This window comes from Salvelinus alpinus, chromosome 9, assembly GCF_045679555.1.
Source record: "Salvelinus alpinus chromosome 9, SLU_Salpinus.1, whole genome shotgun sequence".
Classification (NCBI taxonomy): domain Eukaryota; kingdom Metazoa; phylum Chordata; class Actinopteri; order Salmoniformes; family Salmonidae; genus Salvelinus; species Salvelinus alpinus.
In genome coordinates this window covers 41,869,757-41,892,064 of record NC_092094.1, presented here as the reverse complement: position 1 = coordinate 41,892,064, position 22,308 = coordinate 41,869,757, and the positions used below count along the sequence as shown (strand labels likewise).

Here is a 22,308-nt window from a genome sequence, read left to right as displayed (position 1 = left end):
ACATCTGCTAACCATGTGTATGTGACTAATAAAATTTGATTTGATTTGATTTGATTTGATACACACTCACTAGACTATACATACACACTATTTACACACACACCATGAACACACTCACTAGACTATATATACACACACACACCATGAACACACTCACTCACACACTACATTGACATAACACAAACGCATACCGATAACACACACATTACACACACTACACTCATAATTTGCTGCTGCTCTGCTGTTCTATATTTTACTCTCATCTATCCTGATGCCTAGTCACTTTACCCTGCCTTTATGTACATATCTACCTCAAATACCTTGTACCTCAGCTTATTAATATGGTACTGGTACTTCCTGTATATAGCTCCATTCTTGTGTTTTTATTTGACTCTTCTTGTGTTAATTTTTTTCCCCTCTGAATCGTTGGGAAGGACTCGTAAGCAAGCCTTTCACAGTAAAGTCTAAACCAGTTGTATTCGGCATGTGACAAATAACCTTTGATTTGGTTACTAATCAACAGTCCCCTTATATAGGATATAGAATAACTAATTCAATAAATTGCAGACAGTGTATTTCCAGATAGAGGAAACAGTGTAAAGCACTACCATTATACAGGTGGGACAGGCCCCCCTGCCTAGCTCTGTTATGCCCTGCCTAGCTCTGTTATGCCCTGCCTAGCTCTGTTATCCCCTGCCTAGCTCTGTTATCCCCTGCCTAGCTCTGTTATCCCCTGCATAGCTCTGTTATCCCCTGCCGAAAATAATTTGGTTGCAAATTACCACTAGAGATCCTTAATTAGGTGTACCTGGGAGGGGTCAGTGACTCGCAGGGTGACCACATCCTCGCTGGTGTATTTAATGAAGAGGTGGTGCTCATCCAGCAGCTGCATCTTCCACATCCTCAGCTGTCTCAGCTGGTCAAAGAACTGGAAGAAGCGTCGCTTGGCAGTGGCGCTGCCGTCCTTCTCAGCCCGTCTCCACAGGTAGACTAGTAGTCTGTGCTTCAGGGAGTTGATGGTCTTCTCCTTGTAGAGGCGGGAGAAGCCTGGCTGGCCCTCGGCCTGGGCCTCAGTGTACACCGCAGACAGAGTCAGGAGGTCGTCCTCGTAGCAGAACCGACCGATGGTCCGCACGTCCAGAAACAACCCCTCTGATGTCACCTACAGGATGACATTAGAACTATAAAAACATTCATTTAATTTCATAAAAACATTCAATCAAGATGGTTTAATGTTATAATCTCACTACCAGGTAAGCATAGGGTACAGAAGATGAGGCAGGCTGATATATACACCTGAAAGACATGGATTGTCTGCTGCTGAACAGAAAGAACAGCCAGTATGTTACGGTAGAGGTAGAGTCCCTGGTTGTGCGAGAGGATGATCTTGTCACACTTGAAGGACCTGGTGTCACAAAGCCGGCCAGTGTGCAGGTCAATGACGTGCAGTGAGTAGTCCTCCAGAGGAGAGCGGGGGTTGGGAGTCACAGACTCGTTGTTGCGGTACACCTCAAAGAAGTGTGGAGAGGGCTCCTCGGGCACGTAGACCGCTGAGCCCACGATCACATATCGACAGTCATCAGTGAACAGGCTGCACTCTCGGTTCAGGTGCTCTCCATTGGAAGCCACGTTAGTGACGTGCAGGAGGGAAAAGAAGCGCTCAAAGAGGCGACCACGGATGTTGAGGGAGCGCTGGTCATTGCCGTTGGCCAGGGTCTCCCCATCCTGCCCCAGCAGCAGATCCTCGGCTGCATGGCAGCCCTGGTACTCATAGATCTCCAGGGAGGTCTGGTCAGAGGAGAAGGCTATGAAGCAGCGTCCATCTGGGGAGAACTTGCGTAGGAAGCAAGGAGGCTTCTCTACATTTACCACAGTGAAGTTTGGGAAAAGGTTCTGGTGGAAGCAGCGCCCGCGGTACCAGTGGGCTGCAGCCCGGCCAGAGAAGATCCGCCGCCGCTCCAGTCGATGGACCACATTCTGGTTCTGGATGCGCCTGGGTTTCAGAGTCGGGGAATCATCTTCCATTGTTTGATTGTTGTCAACTTCCACCAACTGGTAGCTACATCACAAATCTCTCTATATGGCAACTAGTTAAAAAGGTAATACAAAACAATTAAATCAATACACAATTAATTTGAAAGTGCAACAGCTTGTGAGCATTGTCATATCACACAGGTCATGTCTAACTCAAATTAGTTACATCAGGGGTGTATTCACTAGGATCCAATCGGAACCATCGGAAGCAAACAGAAGCAAAGGAAAACGAAAAATGGAGGAACCTACCCCAATCTGTCCAATAGAATAGGTTTCCATTGCAAATCATCATGTTTTGGTGCAAAATGTTTTGCAATAGTGTCCGACTAATGAATACACCCCTGGGCTGCCCTTAGTTCGATTTAACACTACATTTCGTGACAGTTTGTAGTACTGAATGACACATTTCCCCCAAACGGCGTGCACCGTTTTTCAACAGTCTTTGAAGTACATTTGCTCCCATTTGGTGGATGTGGCAAGGTGTGATCATTTGAAATTTCTAAACTCCTGGTCATTCTGTATAGTACTGTTTCTGTTTAATTAAACTTTGAATATCGTTCTGTCGTACTGAACGCACCCCAGGTGTAATGTTGTTCACTAGCTACAGATTGTATGCCTGATAATGTGATTTAACCAAAGATTTGTGGTGTCCTTTATTGGCTGTTACAGGAAAGCCCCATACAAACCACCACCATAGATTTTTTTAACTAACCTGTTCTTGGCGATACTTTTTTCAACGAATCGAGAATGAAGTATCTTAGAAATGTCAGTTTCCAATTGCAGGTGGTTCTACAAAAACCATAGAAAACTCAGAAAGATATTAAATCCATATTTTTTATTGTGTGAGATATGTCTCTTGTATGTGTGTAGATATTTGTTTTGGTCGCATTGTGACTCGCACACATTTACTACACATGGCTGTGACGCATAGAAACGACTACACCCTAGTTCCTGCAAAGATGCTGGGAAATGCTAGATGTGCAGCAGCTAAGATGGCGAGGAACCTCCTTGCACGGTACAAAACATGGATTTAATATCTGAGTTATCGCTGTTTGTTTTTTTTAAAGCTATAGCGGCTGTTTATAATAATATTTTGGTGGGTGCTTATATTTATCCAACTACACATGTACAAGTGTGTATTATACACGTGTGAATTGGAAATGTGTTTTTGCATATCCCAACTCTCCTCCATTATGAATGGCGACTTTGGAGGGCGACTTGAATGAATGGCGACTTTAGGGCCTTGCTCAAGGACACATCGACAAATGTATCACATTGTCAGTGAGGAGATTCGAACTAGGAACCTTTCGGTTACTGGCCCAACGTTCTAACGCGCTAGGCTACCTGCCACCCAGTAATGGTCACCAAAAATATTTGGTTATATCACATTATCTAGCGTACAATCTGTAGCTAGTCATTCACTAGCCCATTCATAGACGCTAACTATACTAAACAAATTTATAAACGCAACATGTAAAGTGTTGGTCCCATGTTTCATGAGCTGGAATAAAAGATCCCAGAAATTTTCCATACGCACAAAAAGCTTATTTCTCTCAAATGTTGTGCCCAAATTTGTTTACATCCCTGTTAGTGAGCATTTCTGCTTTGCCAAGATAATCCATCCACCTGACAGGTGTGGCAAATCAAGAAGCTGATTAAACGGCATGATCATTACACAGGTGCACCTTGTGCTGGGGACAATAAAAGGCCACTCTAAAATGTGCAGTTTTGTCACACAACACAATGCCTCGGGTTGAGGGAGTGTGCAAATTGCATGCTGACTGTATGAATGTCCACCAGAGCAGTTGCTAGAGAATTGAATGTTAATTTCTCTACCATAAGCCAGCAACATCTTTTTAGAGAATTTGTCAGTACCTCCTACTGGACTAAAAACCACAGACCACATGTAACCATGCCTGCCCAAGACCTCCACATCCAGCTTCTTTACCTGCAGGATTGTCTGATACCAGCCACCCAGACAGCTGATGAAACTGAGGAGTATTTCTGTCTGTAATAAAGCCCTTTTGTGGCCTGGCTCCAATGTGGGTGGGCCTATGTCAAATCAGGCGCGTCATTGCCTGATTTTATAGTATGCCTTGAGCACATGTATGCCGCGTTCAAAACAACTGAGAATAAGGAAAAATACGAGGTCAAAATCATGAAGACAGTGATCTTCAGGTTGGAAAGTCGAGTTGGATGACCGTTCAAAACGATTATCCCAGCCGGAGTTCGTTTTTTCCCGAGTTCCCAGTTGTGTTGAACGCGTCAGTAGAAGGTGTGTATTTCATGCCGAACCCTACCTTGAGATGACGTAGGCACATTTTCGTGACTCTACATCACGATTTCAATGGTAGAGTTGAACCACTAGGGGTAAAAAGAACTAGATTTACTCCTAAAATACCAAAATATATAACTTTTCCAAAACGAACTGTCAAAATAATGACCAGAATTTACGTGTTTCACTATAACCAAACTTGAAACATCTCGTGTTCGATCAAAAACGTTTTGAAATGCATAGTTATAAATATAATGAATAGAACGGACGAATCATTTATTTGAATGGGTAAACCCGTTCAATTAATTCTATTTCTATGCATTTAATCCTACCCGTTAGGCGAAATCGAGATAGATACAGTAACTGTTTTAAACTGGGCCCTTTTCTCCTTACATACAAACTAACGTCAACTAAACAGTCAGAACTAGCTCGCTTGTGTTCCATATTTTATGCCACGGCACAAGCTTCCCGAATCGCTACCTAAACATTATTTCATTTGGAGCAAGTCATAGGCGGTTACAGAGCCAGCAGAATTCACTTTCTAACAACAATAACGTTACTCACCTGTTGCTTGCTGTGCATTTGTCAAGCCAGTAACGTTATGCTATCTAGCTACAAAATCGATCAGATTATCAAATGCGGGAATAACGTTTGTTAGTTACAGTCTTGGGGCAGGCAATAAAATGCGATTATGTGGCAAGCTTGGAACATTTGTTCTGAACATGAATCGTGTTTTCTCAACACTGTTTCACGTTGTTAGCATTAGATAGATAGCTAGATAACAAGCTAAGAGAGAGCCATAAGCAGCAAGAGATGCATCCTCTACGGTGGAACTGTTCCTTAATCCTCACAGCGCCACGGCAAACTCAGGTTGAAAATAGTATCGCATCACGTAGACGCCACACTTGACCAAAGGGGAGACTCAAAGGAAACTGACCTACACAACGACTAATCAAAATCCAAAACGTACTTTAACCTTAACCAAACCCTTAACCCTGATCCTAACCTAATTTTTACCAATTCTGAAATTAAATATTGGTTTGCAGGTCAGGAGTGTCTGTATTAAAAATACGAACTGGTAGTAAACCTGTAGCTATTTAATGAAACAACCTCACTCACAGATTCCTGATTAATTTTGTTTAGGACTTTTCCTTGCCATGTGACCTGATCAATGACCCGATCAAAGTTTTTCTTGGTCTTGGTGCACTCCTGTCCATACTAGTAGATCAAATCATCTGAACCCATTATAAAGTAGTGTATAGAGAGAAATTGAGCTTAATTGTTAAATTGTCTACGAAGCCCAAAAATGCATCTTGTTCTTAAGACTCCAATATTGGACAGAAAAAGCAGAAGGAAGGACAACAAAAGAAAGCCCTCATGCTTGGCCTTGAGAGCATGATAATGGACCTATGTGCAATTATCCCTATCCCACGTGTCTCGTAGATTTACACGTCGTTAATTTCCAGTTAGAGTGTGCGGTGAACACAGAAAGATATTGCTAAAAACAGTGTCAAGAAAAATTAAATAGTCCACTTTTCAAAGTCCTGCAGTTTTTACCATGTAATGCGATGTAGGCCTTCTGTGGTATTTTTTTTGAATAGCCAATAATAATAGCTGGTGCTCTACTACTCAGAGGGGATGTGTGTAGCCCATCAATAACTTCTTCAGGGAGAGTATCCTCTCCCACACTTTTCTTTTGACTTTTTGTTTATCAACTCATTCATTTCTAATATCCCACACCCCTTTCACCTCAGCTTTTAGCAGCTGTTTGCAAAGTATAATTTGGGTTGAGAAAAGGACATGGCAGAAGGGGTATTCAAACACTCTTGGGCTACTCTGAAGGAATACAGGGATAGAGCATACATATGTAGGATCTTAATTTGAGCCAGTTTGCTACAGCAGGAAAATTATCCTGCAACAAAAGGAAATGTGAATTATTATGAGGATTATAATTGATGGCCATTTTTGTAGGGGTTGATGCGTTTGTCGTTAGAGCAAATCAAGGCTGAAATTGGAAATTACAAACTTTATAAGCCTTTTTAAAACTCAAATACACTACGAGTTTGCATTTCCTGCTGGGCAGAAAAATTCCTATCAACAAAAGACTGATCAAATTAAGATCCTACATCTGTAGATCCATTTGCTTCCTTCATACACTTCACAGACACATGGAGGCTGTAATTCTGTGAGCAGACTGGGATAAGGACGAGAGACCTCAAGGGACCATTTCAGAGACTTATGTTTACCAGCTAATGGAAAATAATCACATATAAAATAAATGTAGACCTGTAGAAGCATATAGGAGTCTAGTACTTTTGAAGGAAAATTACATGTGTTGATAGTTAATAATTGTACATTTCTTGTGTCAATTATTCCATCTAAATAACATATTTGCAAAATTCCTCTTGAAGCTGAAATAGCAGTTTGAAAAGGTTGCTCTTCGTACAAAGAACAGGCAGACATGCATTGTTTTACCATTTTTGTATGCCTATGTCACTAAAAGGTTGTATTTGACATTTTGGAAAAGCTTTTAACTTTACAAGGCACAGTAAATTCACCGGCATTATAGAATGCTTTCTGCGTAACTCTACCCACCTGAACTTTTCAAGTCTTTGTGAATTTCTGCTTTTCAGAGAAGTTACAGCGTCCTCATATGTTAATTTCAATGCATCAACTTTCAGTAGTTTAACATGCAAAGAAATTAAGTAAAAGAGAATGTTACAAACTACATCAGTTACTTGGCATGCACACAGACAATCAGTTCCAATAGTGCAACTCTCTATTAATTTCATATAGGAGAGCATTACGTGGTTTTCAAAGGAAACACATTTTGTTGGATGGCTGTCATTATTGGATGATCATTAATCATTTGGAATGGAATGGAAAGCCTGCAGAATTTTCTTATGGAACAATTTGGTGTCAGGATAGTTGATAGTATTAATTGTTACATACTATTATCTATTTACAGTAGTTACAGTATTTGATTATTTGGAATACAGTTATAAAATATTTATAATGAAATGGAATTCCAAATGTAATTTGTATGTGGTCACGTGTCCATGACATTTTAATATTCCTGAATTTCATTTCACCTACTTACAAAAGTACTTTCAGAACCTGCAGCTTCAATTTAACATTTTGTGTTTGATTGATTCTTGAATAAAACTGCATCACAGGACATATTTATATTTCTGAATGTTTTTCAGAACCCCATTTCCCGGCTGAACATAGTGTTTAGCCCCCCAAGCTCCATCCCTGTTCTCGTATAATGGGGAACCCTACCGCTCAACATTCCACATTTTCAATTTTCTTCAAGTATGGCATGATTTTAAAGGCTGGTTTACCACAGAAATCTCTCAATGATGAATTAATAATGTATTCAAAGTAAAGAGGAAGAGAAGGAGCACAGCCATATAGGATGTAGTCATGCCTTACTTGTTGGCACATTTATATGTGTGTTTGTGATTAGTATCATGTGTGTGCTCGTATGATTCATGCTATAATTAAGCAATTTGGCCCGATGTGGTGTGGTATATGGCCAATATACCACGGCTAAGGGCTGTTTTTAAGCATGACGCAACGCAGAGTGCCTGGATACAGCCCTTAGCTGTGGTATATTGGCCATATACCACAAACCCGGAGGTGCCATATTGCTATTATAAACTGTTTACCAATGTAATTAGAACAGTAAAAATAAATGTTTTGTCATACCCGTGGTATATGATCTGATATACTCCGACTTTCAGCCAATCAGCATTCAGGGCTCGAACCAACCCATTTATAATCTCAAACATGAAACTCTTTAGAGTGCTATTATATCCAGTTAGAAGACTTTCCTGTTTTTCTTTATAGTTATATTTCTATCATTGATTTTCACTTTTACATCTTCCTATTATTAAGCTTTTAAGAAGCACATAAGGACTGTTTGCAGTGAAGAACACAACAGGCGAATGCCAATACTTTTCTAGCAAGCCTTGGAGTTCAGGTCAGCTGGGGATGGATGAGAAGTTGGGGAAAGAAATTAGCCCTAAAAGGAGGCAGTGAGAGGTCAAGCAATAGTGCCTGGCTCTGGCTGAGCTACCCTCTTACCTCTCCTGGAAAGCTAAGCGGGCCTCAGTGAGGGACGTAACCGTTGCGCATGTCCGTGCCGCAATTTCCCCGTCGATGTAGAGAGTGAGAGTGGCAATTTTTGCCCTTTCTGAATACGGCTGAGAGAAGAGTGATGGGCACTTTTCTGTTACTACTTCTCTGCTGAGTGTAGGCTTGAAGACGCATTAGTGCAACTGGAACTTGTCCGTCTATTGCACACTTCCACTCTGACCCCAGCAAGAGTTTGATGTGACTATCCTGATTGTTTGCACTCTTTCCCCTTTTCTTTAAAAGTCCTCCTGTCTAAAAGTCTAGCAGTAGGCCCTGCTTTGCCAGAAAAATGATCCCTTGTTTGTAAGTATTAACCTGAGTCGAGGTCATTATCTGATGAGCGCAGTTACCTGGAAAAGAGACACCTTGTGTCAGGTGTTCAGGGCTTCTTGGTGGGTCAGGGGTATGGTTGAACAGATGCTCCGTCTCACTGAACACAATGAATTACTTATAGGCCGCTTAGGCAAACAAGGAATTATTCTGCGCAGCTTTGCATAACACTGATATGGACATCTGCTAGTGCAACTTTTGAACTTGGCTGCTCTTTAGCGATAGGTAACCAAACTCTTATCAGTTGTGCTGTAGTGCTGTACAGCTGATTAAAACCATTAGATGAAGACTAACCCCCTTTGAATAAAAACAACATCCCAACAACCCCAAATTGACCCCCATGGCTTACTAAACCTTGTTAAATGGATATTATCCCTGGCGTGAAGACATTTCTATATTAAAAGCATATTGTTGTTGTCAAACATGTTGTATCCTCATAACAGGAGCCCTGAAACCACACAGCACTCTGTTCCTGAAGTATTGGTTGTTATATTTCATTATGTAAGAGGCATACACATTCCACTCAGAATGATATGACCTTGTATCTGTAAGGGAAAACCACAAACACTAGTGTCTAATGGTCTATTGACTAGATAGAAAACACTACACTCAGGAGAAAAACATGTGCTATCTAGAACATTAAAGAGTTCTTTGGCTGTCCCCATAGGAGAACCCTTTGAAGAACCATTTTTTGTTCCAGGTAGAATTTTTTTTGATTCCGTGTAGAACCCTTTCCACAGAGGGTTCTACATGGAACCCAAAAGCGATCTACCTGAAACCAAAAAGGGTTCTACCTGGAACCAATGGGGACAGGCGGAAAAAAAACATTTAAAACTTTTTTGTTAGAGTGTACAGACACTTACAGACAGAGGTATTTTCCCAGTATCCCTATATACAGCTAACTGCCCTGATACTTAAAGATGTAATTGTTCGGTAGCTCTGTAAAATGGCCCAGCCTTGTGAATCACACACAATAGAGCCATTGTGAGGTTTCAGTGGGGCCTCAAATACATGTCAGAATAAAAAACGGTCTTTACTTGCATTTCAAAGGAAGCATTTGTCAAGATACAGTATGCACACACACCTCCATGAATAAACACCATCACATGCACGCACACGTGCACGCGCGCACACACACACACATGGAGACACACACAGAGACAAAAATAGAATGAATCAAGCATTTCAATAATTTTTGAGTCTGGGAAAAGAGCACAATAGTTCTCAGCACAATGGGGTAGCACATTTGTGTCTGAAAATACACCTGTTGTACAATTTTTTTCTTCAAAATCATGGACAGGTACAATGGCAGATTCTGCTTTTGCAGCTGTCATCTGCTAAGTTGGTCAAATCCACATAAAGTCAAATCTAACAACATTTTTCAATTTCTTTGTTGAGCATAGACAGCAATTTAGTCCCACTTATTATTGCAGTGAAGGAGATGGTGCTGACTGGGAGAGGCTCTTTTTACGAAGGATTCTGACTAAAAAAGACACATATAAAATGTATTGGGGGGGATGGGAGGGTTGTTGTTGGTGATCAAAATACAAGGCATTCAAATAGCAAATGACATGCTAGGTTATAGCATTGTTAAAAGTGCTTAGTTGTTTCTGCTTCTCTCGGGTAGCATTTGTATTGAATGTATAGACAATGGCTATGTTGTATTTTCTGCTAATTGAATCTCTGAGTAGAACAGCATCTGGTGTCATGGACATCAGAATAGTCATGAGTATTGAGATTCATGGTAGAAACCTCAAATACAACAGATAATACATACAAATCCGTGTATATCCTATTTCCCTCTGTTGCTATAATAGGGGCTAGATTTTCTCTGTCTGTTCTTTAGATCTGTTTATAGTACACGTAGAAACCTTTCCCGAACAGAATGTGGCCGCATATGCTTATTTGGTTTCTGTAGTTGACTTTTTTCACCTGTAGGTTATTTTTTGCACGATATTATCGTCAAATGTTTTTGAAGCCTGTCATCTCATTCTGAAATACATCCTCTATAGGACTTTTGTTATGAAAGGGGGATTTTTATGTCTTTCCTCCATTCGTTGACGTCACGCTCGTGAAATTGACAGGCCACCTGGGGAAGAGTCGGGATTTAAAGAGATACGTCCGTCGCATAAACTGGAGGTTGTGTTACTGCACATGGCACAAAGATGCACTGTCAATGCATTCGGTTCCAGTTCCAGTTCCATCGGCGGCGCGGACAACATCTGCCAGGTATACCTTAGGTCTTTCTCTGATCGACTCTTGTTATTTTATGTTGGTTGAATAATAAAATAATGAATGAGGTATGGATGTGAAGAAACAAAAGTATGTAAGGAGGGTAGTGTCTTCTATTGCCTATATATCATGTTTAGCAAACAACAAGCGTGCGCCGATTTTGATTGACAAAGAAAAAAAGAAGCATTGCCACTATTATAAGCTTGGCATCGAGAAGGCTTTCCTTCTATCTAATGAAGTTGAGACTTGAGAGGGTGAGCTGAAATACATAGAAGGGAGATTAAGTATATGCCTATATGTTACTCACTGTAGGCTATCATGGGCTAATGTGCCTCTGTTGAGTTGATCATTTGACTATTTCAGAAATGTGACTTTCATATTGATTCCTTTTTTCATACTCTACCACACTTTCAGATATTACGGGGGACGAGGGGTGAGACCACAAGAGATCAAGCCCGATGGGATGGTGATCACATCAACAGGTAGAACTCAGCGAGCACAACTTGTTTTCATTATTTCTAAAGGTGGCTATAGCATAAACTGTAGCTTTATATTTTCGCATGAGAAATGGGCAATGTGAATAATAACCTATTGTAAGATTATTAGTAGCCTAGCCTACGATATCCGTTAAACTCTTAATAAAAAAATGTGATCAATATGATCATTTTGTTTCTGTTTCATAATGTGAGATTGTTCTGGTTTCTCCCTGACAGTTAGAATGAGAATACGAAAGGCTTGGGAATAGGTTCTATTGATTATAGGAAAGCCCCCCGCAAAGAAATATAATTTCCCTGTCGTGTTTACATAATGGCTATAATTAGTTTTGAAGAGCTCTTTATTACAGTTGTTCCTGACAAATCCAATATCAGCCAGTTGGCTACATCTTCATATTTTTTTGTGATGGACAATCTTGTCACAGGTTGCCTTTTATTCAGGGAAGCCTACAATACTTTTGTTTTAGGGTGACTAATGTATCTTTCTATTTTATATCTTATCGGCCTACTATAGACGAATATACTGTATGAACACATGCTCCCGTGCAGCCTCGACCATCAAGCTATAGCCATTTCAGTTTGATGGTTTAAATAATGATTCATTGTCATTTTTTTGCATTTGATAAGTAATTGAGTATAATGTCATGTCACAGGGAAGTTGTGAACTCGTTTTGCCATGACCATAGCCAAGTAAGCTACGCGTTGATGATCTCTGGAAGCTTACATAGATCGATAAGTTGTTTTTGAAAGACCATAACAAGTAAATTACTTTATAATAGTCCGCCTTGGAAATCAAGAAAATATAATGAACATTTACTCACATTTCCAGAAAATATAGGCCTATTACACAAAAAAGCACGTGCTTGTCTATTTAGCTTGAAGCAACTTGTTAAAAACATGTTCGCTAATTTCAGCACCACGGGGTGGACAGCTCCAATGTGGTGTAGGCTGTAGAGCAGGAAACGTTCCTGCTAGTCGTGGCTAGTCATTTCAGCACTACGGTTAACTCCTAATACTCAGGGCCATTTTATACGAATGGAATATATATTTTGAACAATATTTTTTTCAGCCTAAGCGCAATAAAATGTTTCCATTCACTTGTTAGGCATACATGTTTTAGACTACCAATTAGGTTACAGTGTAGGTCGTCCTAATTGTAACTTCCTGCATGTATTAGATGAGGAGGTTGTTTAAAATGACTTCATATTTAGAGATGATCCTTATATCTTACTGCTCTATACAATTTGAGCATCGAATAGCCGTATTTCAGCGCTCATAGACTTCTGCACGGTGTCTATGTTGAACACACTGGCTGGCAGGTTGTCTGTAAAGCGTCATGATTACACATTTACGTGGCGAAACACTCCCCATAACGGTGCCACAAAGGGTGTGCTACATATGCAGTCTGTACACAGGAAATACAGTAATTTACAGCAGGTGTTAAAACAAGACAGTTTGTGCATTGATCCAATTAATACAATTAGATGCAGCTTGGTTACGACTTAATAATGTCCAACGAGTGCATGCAGGGATAAAGGAGAAGTATGCAGTTGCTATCTCTAGGGGAAAACACCTGTCTGAATTCACTGATGTGTGAACCCCACACATGCCTTAAATAAAACCAAACCTCCACACCTACAAACACATCCAGTCATTATCTGTTTCAACAGATTGTTTGAGACTGTAGGCTTATGTCTTTACAGCAAACAAATGCATTTAATATCAAATAAACCCAATTGTATTGTACAATAGCAACCATCTTCTGTTTGCTAAAGATACCTAGGGGGTAAGTATTTACCCATTCCCCTTCCTCTTAGCACACATAGATAGCTCACTGCCTTCTTTGTAGCACATTTGACTTATAATGGCTTCCCTTTGTGGAATGATTGGCCATCATGTCCATTGTTTTGGATCATAAATACTTTAAAGGAATACGAGGTAATGTTCTAAATGAATATGTGTGGAACCAGTAGTATTGAGACCTTCAGACAGGAGCTCACCATGCTGTGGTGTTTTATCCCAAAGAGGGCAATCTGCTGTTTTTAAGGTGTACCTTCACACGAAACCTCCCCTCCACCTTCCATTTTTGCAGCTTTTAAGGGAAAATAAACAATGAATAGCGCCATAGGGACATTTTAGAGTGACATCAAAACACGGCAGAATCTGTGTAAAGCGGGAGCCATTTGTCGCTGTGTTTGAAGTGCAATCACAATCAGCACGCATGGCAGTGACAGTGCTGTTCTCCCCTCAGCATCGATGCCCCATGGAGCAGCAAGGAAGGCTGAGACCACTGTTTGATCTGGCCTTTTCACTGGGGTCTGAAGAATTAACTTTTTTCTCCGCACAACACAGAATGAACTGGGGTGACCAGGTGCCCCCAAGCAGCATAGAGAGAACAGAGAGAGAGAGCAGCATAGATAGAACAGAGAGAGAGCAGCATAGAGAGAACAGAGAGAGAGCAGCATAGAAAGAACAGAGAGAGAGCAGCATAGAGATAACAGAGAGAGAGCAGCATAGAGAGAAGAGAGAGAGAGCAGCATAGAGAGAACAGAGAGAGAGCAGCATAGAGAGAACAAAGAGAGAGCAGCATAGAGAGAACAGAGAGAGAGAGCAGCATAGAGAGAACAGAGAGAGAGCAGCATAGAGAGAACAGAGAGAGAGCAGCATAGAGAGAACAGAGAGAGAACAGAGAGAGAGCAGCAGAGAGAGAACAGAGAGAGAGAGCAGCATAGAGAGAGCAGTAGAGAGAGCGAGCGAGAGAGAATAACCAGGCTGTACATGAACATAGGGGCTTCTCCAGAGTTCTTACAAACAGATGGCATTGAGACTGATCAGTTTTGTGTCTGAGGTAGGTTAACGTGATAATAAGATATGAAGTACTGTCATCAGTTAGGCTGAGCTACTCTGTCGATAAAGACATTACATGAGTCATTGCATGCTCAAAAGCAAGCATGTTTGTCTAACACGTTTTGCATGTAAATTATTTATCCTGACACAAAGTGACATCTAAAGTGCCATGCTTACGCCCTGTGTAAATGTGTGAAATGGGTTAACATTGCCTTTGTTTCTTTCTGAAGACAATTCTTAGAGACAGATCTCAAGGGTTCTGGCTGACAGGGTCTGTTTTTCTCCAACAGAGTGAGTGTTCATGGAAATGTAAAATTTAATTATGGATCTGGAAGTGAGTCAGAGGAACAGTTTCTTTGCAGAAAGACACAGATTGTAATATTTGCATGTTGCATATGTGTGGATTCAGCTTGGTCTCGGCAATAAATTACCGTTGAGGCTCCAAGATGTTCATGTGATATATTGTTAGAATTGCAACAGATTTGCAAACCAGAATTTCAGTTCTGGATCTGTCACTTAGTTGTATTCCGTTACAAAAATTGTGAATCGATTGAACAATTAAATTCCCGCTTATTTTTCAAGGTCTCGGTTGTGTGAAGTGACATGCCGAGCATTGCCTTCTTCTCCACTGGTGTATTGTAAGTACATTCATCTATATATCTGTATGTGGCAATGTCATTTTTCTATCACCTCTATTTGTGTCAGAGAGTTTCTGTGGATGATTAGCGTGTCTCTGTGTGAAGCTTGTAAACCCAGCCCATTCACTGGAACTCTATTCAAACTCAATTTAGATTTGATTGCTTTGGTTACCGCTACTTTCAATGAGTGTTCCTAAAGATATGACAGGTGCTATCCTACAGATGCGTTCTCCTTCTCTGGTTGCTATGAATCTTTGTTCTGAGTGGCACACAGGTGCTCAACCCGGTTGGAGAAGCCGGCTGGAATACAAAAAGCCTTACAATGTCCTGGTGTACGAGCTACACATCAAACCAAAAGGCAGTCAGTGGGAGGTAGGGGGATGGGGGGGGGGGGGGCGAGGTAGGGGATGATGAAGGATGGGCAATCTCAGACAAGGGTAGAAACTCAACATCAGAGATGGACCCAGCGAGTGGCCTTAAGTCACAAAGCCCGTCAGGCACATACCTCTCCCCCACAGCTAGACCACCTCTCCCCCACTACTCCCACAGCCAGAGCTCCCCCACCACTAGACCACCTTTTCCCCCACCACTGCCACAGCCAGTGCTCCCCCACTGCTAGCCTCGTCTCCAGCATGCATCCACAGGAAAGCGCCATAGCATGGGGTCACTGAACTCTCCCTATGCAATCCTTTTACCCATGAGTGGTGATCACAGCCATGATCACATGCTGCTGACCCGTTGGCTCTGACAGAACACAATAGTGTTCAGTGTTCTATCAGTCTATCCATTCTAGCTCTCTGCTTCCTTTGTCATTTTTAGAGTAGCAATCATTTTGTGAAACTTCCACGAAAATAGGCTACAACTGCGTTGATGACAGCAGTGCGTCTAGGGGGGAGAAGCACTGAGCTGTTGTAACCTGCTCGTCCAGGTTGACTAAATGTGCTTGATGTCATTTTAAAGCCATGATTGACGTGTCCAGTTTATATGTACTGTTTTTCTATTGTATTGAATTGTACGCATGGTGGGAATGCTGATTCGATTTCAGAGTAGTTGGCATGAGGACTTGTACATGGCATCTTACAGTGTAGAGAAAATTGGATGAATTGATTTGGCACCAGCCAGAGTAGGCTATATGCTTCTGAGGTTTTGCCTGGATGCTTGTGTTTTTCTCCTTCAGCCACTTCTTTGTTGCTGCCTTGGTTAGAAAGCAATATTGTCATTTGATATTGACTTGAAACCACCTCTGACATGAAAATACAGAGTAAATGTTGTGAGTAAACCCAAAATGCAGTTGTCCTTTATCTCTGATTGATTGAATTGGGTCCTTAGCTTTCTGCGTTGCTGATGAGGATGCCATACTCAAAGCAGGCAGAGTGCACCTGTACAGCATCTAAAAGGCAAATGGCCTGTCATCATATGAAATATGGTGCACTAGGCTTCGGTAAAGACACATGCTTACTGTACTTGAGAATTTTTTTTGTCACTTTGACAGATGCAGAGGGGAGCAGAACACATTTCCCACCCCCACATCCTTCCAATTTCAGCAATGAAAAATGAAAGCCCATTTCCCACAGGGCTCCTAGGAAAGAGCAAGCACAGGTAATTAAGTGGAGCTACGCTCAGCCCCTTGTCAAGGCAATTACCACAAATCATATGCTCTTACTGGCTCTAATTACAGTGGATCTGTCTGTCCGCCTTTCCTGGCAGCCTCACTCTCCTCATAGCATTTTTACAACAATAGCAATTATGCCATGTACCATTTACATGTGTAACTTCTATAGTCAAAATAGATGTTGCTTGTAGGGGCTTACCGCAAGTCAATTGTCCTACAAGAGAAGGGTGTTGGGGGGGGGATACATGTATTCATTCAAAATAAATATTGAATAAAGATGTACCATCTAGTATTTTAAGACCATTTTGACTTATCTGTGTCAGCTGTTGCAGTGTGACAGTATTTCTTTCTTTAACACTCTATTTTGCCCTGGTTGATTCCACTTGTACGCAGATGCACACAATTCAAGCTAATTAAAGTAAATTGCAGGCCATGGATAATGTGCATCCCAAGCCTCTGTCTGCAGTGCAGTACATGGCAGGCAATATGATAGTCTTAACCCATGACCAATAGCCCAGGAGATGTCTGTGCCGTGCAGTAGCCCCGTCCGGCCCTGCTTACATCCCCCAATGGCCATCCTAGTTAGCCCTGCTAAGACAGAGTCAATGAGGGGAGGGCTGGAGAGAAAGGGAGGAAGTCACCCTTGTGCCTCTAAGTAGCATACTTAACTCTGTTCAGTCAGTGGCTTGGGAGAGATGTTCAGCTAATGAATTTAAGGGGTGAATGAACAGCCTTTTAAGGTGCACGCACCATGCTCTCTGAAAGGACATAGTCATTTGATGAGACAATAATTTAAATATAAATTGAGGGCATGGAAGGTGTGGGCCACCTTAAGGTTTATGGATAGGCTCACAGGAGAGTTATCGGGTTACATGGATCATCATTTGTTCGCACAGTGTAGAACAGGACTATGAGTGTACACTTTTTTTGAATTAGGTTTTTGCGTTACAGTACCCCCAACTTTTTTTCCAACCATGGTGCTTACCAAAATGTAATGGAAGGATGAGTGTACAACATTCGAGCTGCATGTCTTCCAAGCTCTATTCCCATTACACTGTATTCATATTTTTTTTCCTGGACTTACCTGTTCATCTTCAGTTATATTTAACCTGTAGCAGGCTTATCAAACCAGCAAGAGTTTTAATGCCAAAGGTCCATCTTTATTTTGAGACTTGTCCTCGTGCTCTATGTGTTTGCCACTTGGCTTCCAGAGAAAACATGGTATCAGATTAGCCGAGTGAGAAGCCAATTAAACAAATGATCTGTGTTCCGCTGCTCAGCATGGTTTCCTTCTGTACGTCTGTGCTCACAGTTATAGAGACAGAAAGATCTACTTGCGCAATGTAGGAACCTAAATCTACATTTAACTGTAGCTGTAGAATCCCAATCAGATCTTTATCCCCACCAAAAAATGTATGACAGCCAATGATGTAATTATTGTACGGTATTATAATAGAGTTTACATTTGGGCATTTGTCCAATATTGGGAATTATAGTCTGTTAAAAGGTATTTTTTTCACTTAATTATATTTAGGAGACTGGCAGGGGCACCATAATTGAACATTGGTCCTAATTCAACTGGCACAGGAGCAGAATGTAATGCTGCTTCACTCCCATTGGCTGGCCATGAAGCTCCATTCTGCACGCTGTGTCTCCTCATTCTAATTGTAAAGAAGGAAAGGCGTCCATCCTCAGCTAGAGAGCATAATTGAACTAGCTTTAATAATACATCACTATTCAATACCAAGCCTATTATTTTCAGTGGAGTGGAGATATAAAAGAACTGCATTTTCACCTCCCCTTTTTCCCGGGAATCTTGAGTAAATGTATAAGTGCATGCAGAGACAGCTTCTGCCACTCAGAGTAAGAGTCGGTGGTATTCATGCGAACAGCGATGCCCATTATATCCAATATAGTTTTTAATGGGGAAAACCATAGTTAATGCGAGCTAATATCCCTTGTACAGTGTGAGTCTGAAAGTAATACATCACCTCTCTGTTCTGTTCTGTAAGTCAGTGTCAGTGATGACCTTAAGCCACTAATGAAGCTTTCCTTCTGAGCCTAGCATTGGCCTGTCACTCTCCGTTCAATGCCCTATCCAGTACAATGCTGCCCAATTGTTGCCTTCTCTTTGTGCGTGTTAAGCCAAGCAGATCCTTATATAAAATGAATGGGCAATGTAACTTTAACTTGTGACGGCTCCACCTCCTCAAAGCACTTGTCGGTCTTGTCATTGTTACAGCAGGCAGGTGATTTTGATAGGGTAATTGTAAGTGAGAAATCCAAAATAAACACCTGTAGAAAGTATGTTATAAAAATCATCTATATTCGTCTTGAAAATAGTATTTCCCCATTTCAAAAAGCCTATCAAAATCATCTGCCTGCTGTTACAATGACAATATTGACATGTGTTTTGAGGTGGTAGAGTTGTCACAAGTCATGTTGAGGTTTTTTGTTGTTGTTTTCAGAAGGAAACAAGGCTTTACCATATACAGTTCTGAAGACTTCACTGGTGCCCATAAAAATTCATGGAGTTGTTTCAGAACAGAGCGGTAGTGAGAAGTGGTAGGCAAGTGCACACTAAATACTGGCATGAGACTGAACAGGTTTGGTTTTGGTAAGCTTTGATAGGGTTCTGGGCCCCATACACATAGGACAGAGCTGAATGTCCCAGAGCCTTCCAGTGTGAGCGAGAAGCATTGAGGTCTGTAATACCTCTCCACTGAGCAAAAACGCAAAGCACTCCCAGATCCACTGGGTTATTTCATCCCCTTCAAATGTCACCAGCCTTTGCTGAGCTCACTAAAAGGTCTCAGAGTGTGTGTGTGTGCGCGCATGTGTCCATGTGTGCCCATGTTTGTGTGTGTGTGTGTGTACGTGCTTGCGTGTGTGCGTGTGTGCACGTACCTACCCGTACCTACCCAGTACACAGTACCACTCTCCTTATGCTCTAAGTCTGCTTGTAATGAATCAGAATCAGAGCCTTTGTTGCTGCTATTCCAGTCTCGTACACCCTGTACGCATGCAGATAAGTAGAGGAACCAGCCAGGGACAGACAGACAGGAACAGACAGTGATCAACAGCTTGCTGAAGCCTCTGCTCTACTATCTCCAAAATCCCTCGTTTCCACGGACTCGTCACTTCATTAGCTGCCTGATGGAATGCCCGGGCCTGTTCATGCTGTGCTGTACTTCATCATCTCTTATGACATCACGCCGCTCAGACGTGACCAAATTCCTGGCATTAACACAAGAATGCTAGGATCAACAGTGTTAAGTATCCTACAAGGACAATTCTGGCAAATGATGCATTTCTTTCCTATTTCTTTTCCATCCGCCACAAGGAGATGTGCGGTGTACTCTGGAAGCCTTGTAGTGTAGGTACACACACACAACCAAAACAAATAGAAATGGCCTCATTCATGAGATTATGCTAACGCAAAGCACACATCAAAAGGATGTGTGAAAGGTAAGATATAATCTGATTTGTGATTCATAACACATCATCACTCAGAATGTATCACCATCGTCTTTGGCGTCAATGAAAAATGCCTCATAAAATACATAGCTCTCTGAATGTGTCCTTTATTCACAATTCCATTTTATTTTCTCCCCCTTCTCTGAGCCCAAGTATACCTCCCTGTATTGGCTGAGCTTTAGGAAACCAATAGATGCACTTTTACTTTTATTCATTTTCTCTCTTATTAAAACTGGGAGCTTGTCCCTTAAATCAACTGTGTCTTTCAATTTTAGTGGACTTTTAGAGGCTGGGGATATGAGGACAGGTGATAGCCTTTCGAAATGAAAGGGGGTGGATTTCGATGTGTGTGATATGTGCTGTGTGTGGAAAGGGCATATAGGCTACAGGTTTTACCACATTATTGACAGCTGCAGAGGGGGATCCATGTGTACACAACAGATGTACAGTTTTTCTTTGTTTATTTGCTTTATACGTTTGTAAACAGGTTTATGTACCAACACAAATCTCTTTATAACATCAATATATAAAATCCAATTATTATGGTTAGTCTAAGCATGTAATCGGTCTTGCATGCTATCTCAATTATTTGATCAATTGTAAAATATAAATGGAATATTGAAGAATAAATATGTTGTGCAGTAGCCTGGCTTTATGATTGTAAATAGGAAAAATGTTCAGGTGAATAACGATATGTTTATAATTTGTCATTATCCTACTCTATGCTTGCAGGAGAATGTGCACTTTGGTCCTGGACGCTGTGGAAGACTAGTGATTTTGTTGTTGTAAATTTAGCTTTCTGACAACAAGTCACTGTCTACCTCAGTGACCAGGTCCCACACACCATTATTTAAACAGCTTTTAGTTTAGTCACTGCACAAGATGACATTTTTGTCCACCCACAACGCTTTTAGTTTCCTATTCATCAGAAAGCACATTTGGAGTGAGCCCTACGGACCTTCATTTCAGAACGTAGAGTGCACTCATAGTTTATTGTTGTTTGCAGGCTGCAACAAACCTTTAAATCATTGTTTATTGTTTGTGAATTACAGCAGTTTTGTTTGTGTTGCAGCCAAATAAAATGTGTAAACAATAAATGCTAGCAAGAACTATGGTGTCACATCGTAATATGTTCATCTGAACCTGAAGATGTCACTGCATTTTCTAATCCAGTCAGTGAGATCCTAACGCTGTCTAAGACGGTAAGTCCAGCCAGTGTGAACAATTCTACACTCTTCTCTCACTCATGAAAGTGTACATAAACGTATACTAATTATTTCCCTAATTTAACGGAGCACAAACTACCCTGGAAAGGAATGTGAGGTATACAAGTGTACAAGGGATATAGATAATTATACCTAATTCCATGTGCGTGTTTGCAATTAAAGTATTACACTATATAATACATATGCTTGTAGCTTGTATATTGTGTATTGATTTTATACCATTTTCACCACAATGTAAGTCAACATCACTACTAAGACCTCAACACTGTTCTCTTGCAATCTGTAAATAATCTATGATGAAATAAAGCACTTTTGAAATGTCATGCACAGATTTTTCAAATATAAATGAATTCAACATCTCATTCTATGGTAATCAATTCAATCAAGCAAGGTTATGAATCTATTTAGTTTAAAGGATGGGGAGTGCATTTCTGAACTATTGTCATAGTAATTACCCCATGTAGTAAAACCGTAGATGGCTGGATGGATGAATTAATATATCGATTGGTATACTAATAAAAGCATTCTGTAATAGCTTGTCTGTGGGTATACATATGCATTACAGAGATTGAACAATGAGAGTGGGTGTTACCTTCAACTCTCAGTGAACATGTAGGATGTTTCCATGGATATTGCCATAGCAACCCAGGCTGAATGACTAGCCTCGGCCTGAAGCTACCCAGCAGCACAGAATGGGCTATATGATTTTAGAGGCCTTGAGGGTCATTGTTTATGACACTCAGCATCCCCTTTATCAATCAAACACTAGGTCCCTGAAGATTGTTCAAAGGTCCAATGCAGCAGTTTTAATATAAATATCAAATCATTTCTGGGTAACAAGTACCTTACTGTGATTGTTTTTAATTATAATGGTCAAAAAGAAACAAAAATAGCTTCTTAGCAAACAACCATTTCTCAAGCAAGAATTTTGTTAGGACTGTCTGGGAGTGGTCTAAGTGGGATGGGGAAAACTGAAAACTGTTATTGGCAAAGAGGTTTAGAA

At 40.9% G+C, this 22,308-nt stretch overlaps 1 protein-coding gene and 1 long non-coding RNA gene across 3 annotated transcripts in view; one reads left to right on the top strand and one right to left on the bottom strand.

Moving 5' to 3' along the window:
- det1 (DET1 partner of COP1 E3 ubiquitin ligase) overlaps positions 1 to 5,158 on the bottom strand; it is a 31,027-nt gene extending 25,869 nt beyond the window's left edge. The window contains exons 1-4 of one of the 2 annotated variants that reach the window (XM_071326244.1): positions 4,874 to 5,045; positions 4,335 to 4,398; positions 1,297 to 2,087; positions 809 to 1,162 (exon numbers count right to left, since the gene is read on the bottom strand). In XM_071326244.1, the coding sequence (XP_071182345.1) occupies positions 809 to 1,162; positions 1,297 to 2,025 (1,083 nt within the window). In that variant the 5' untranslated portion in view covers positions 2,026 to 2,087; positions 4,335 to 4,398; positions 4,874 to 5,045. Of the gene's footprint in view, positions 1 to 808; positions 1,163 to 1,296; positions 2,088 to 4,334; positions 4,399 to 4,873 lie in introns of both variants that reach the window. The other variant, XM_071326245.1, reaches the window with a different exon arrangement.
- Positions 5,159 to 10,904: 5,746 nt separating this feature from the next.
- On the top strand, positions 10,905 to 11,672 carry LOC139584036 (uncharacterized). Its single transcript, XR_011676668.1, has 2 exons — positions 10,905 to 11,008; positions 11,426 to 11,672. It is a non-coding gene; the product is annotated as an uncharacterized lncRNA (long non-coding RNA).
- Positions 11,673 to 22,308: the final 10,636 nt, after the last annotated feature.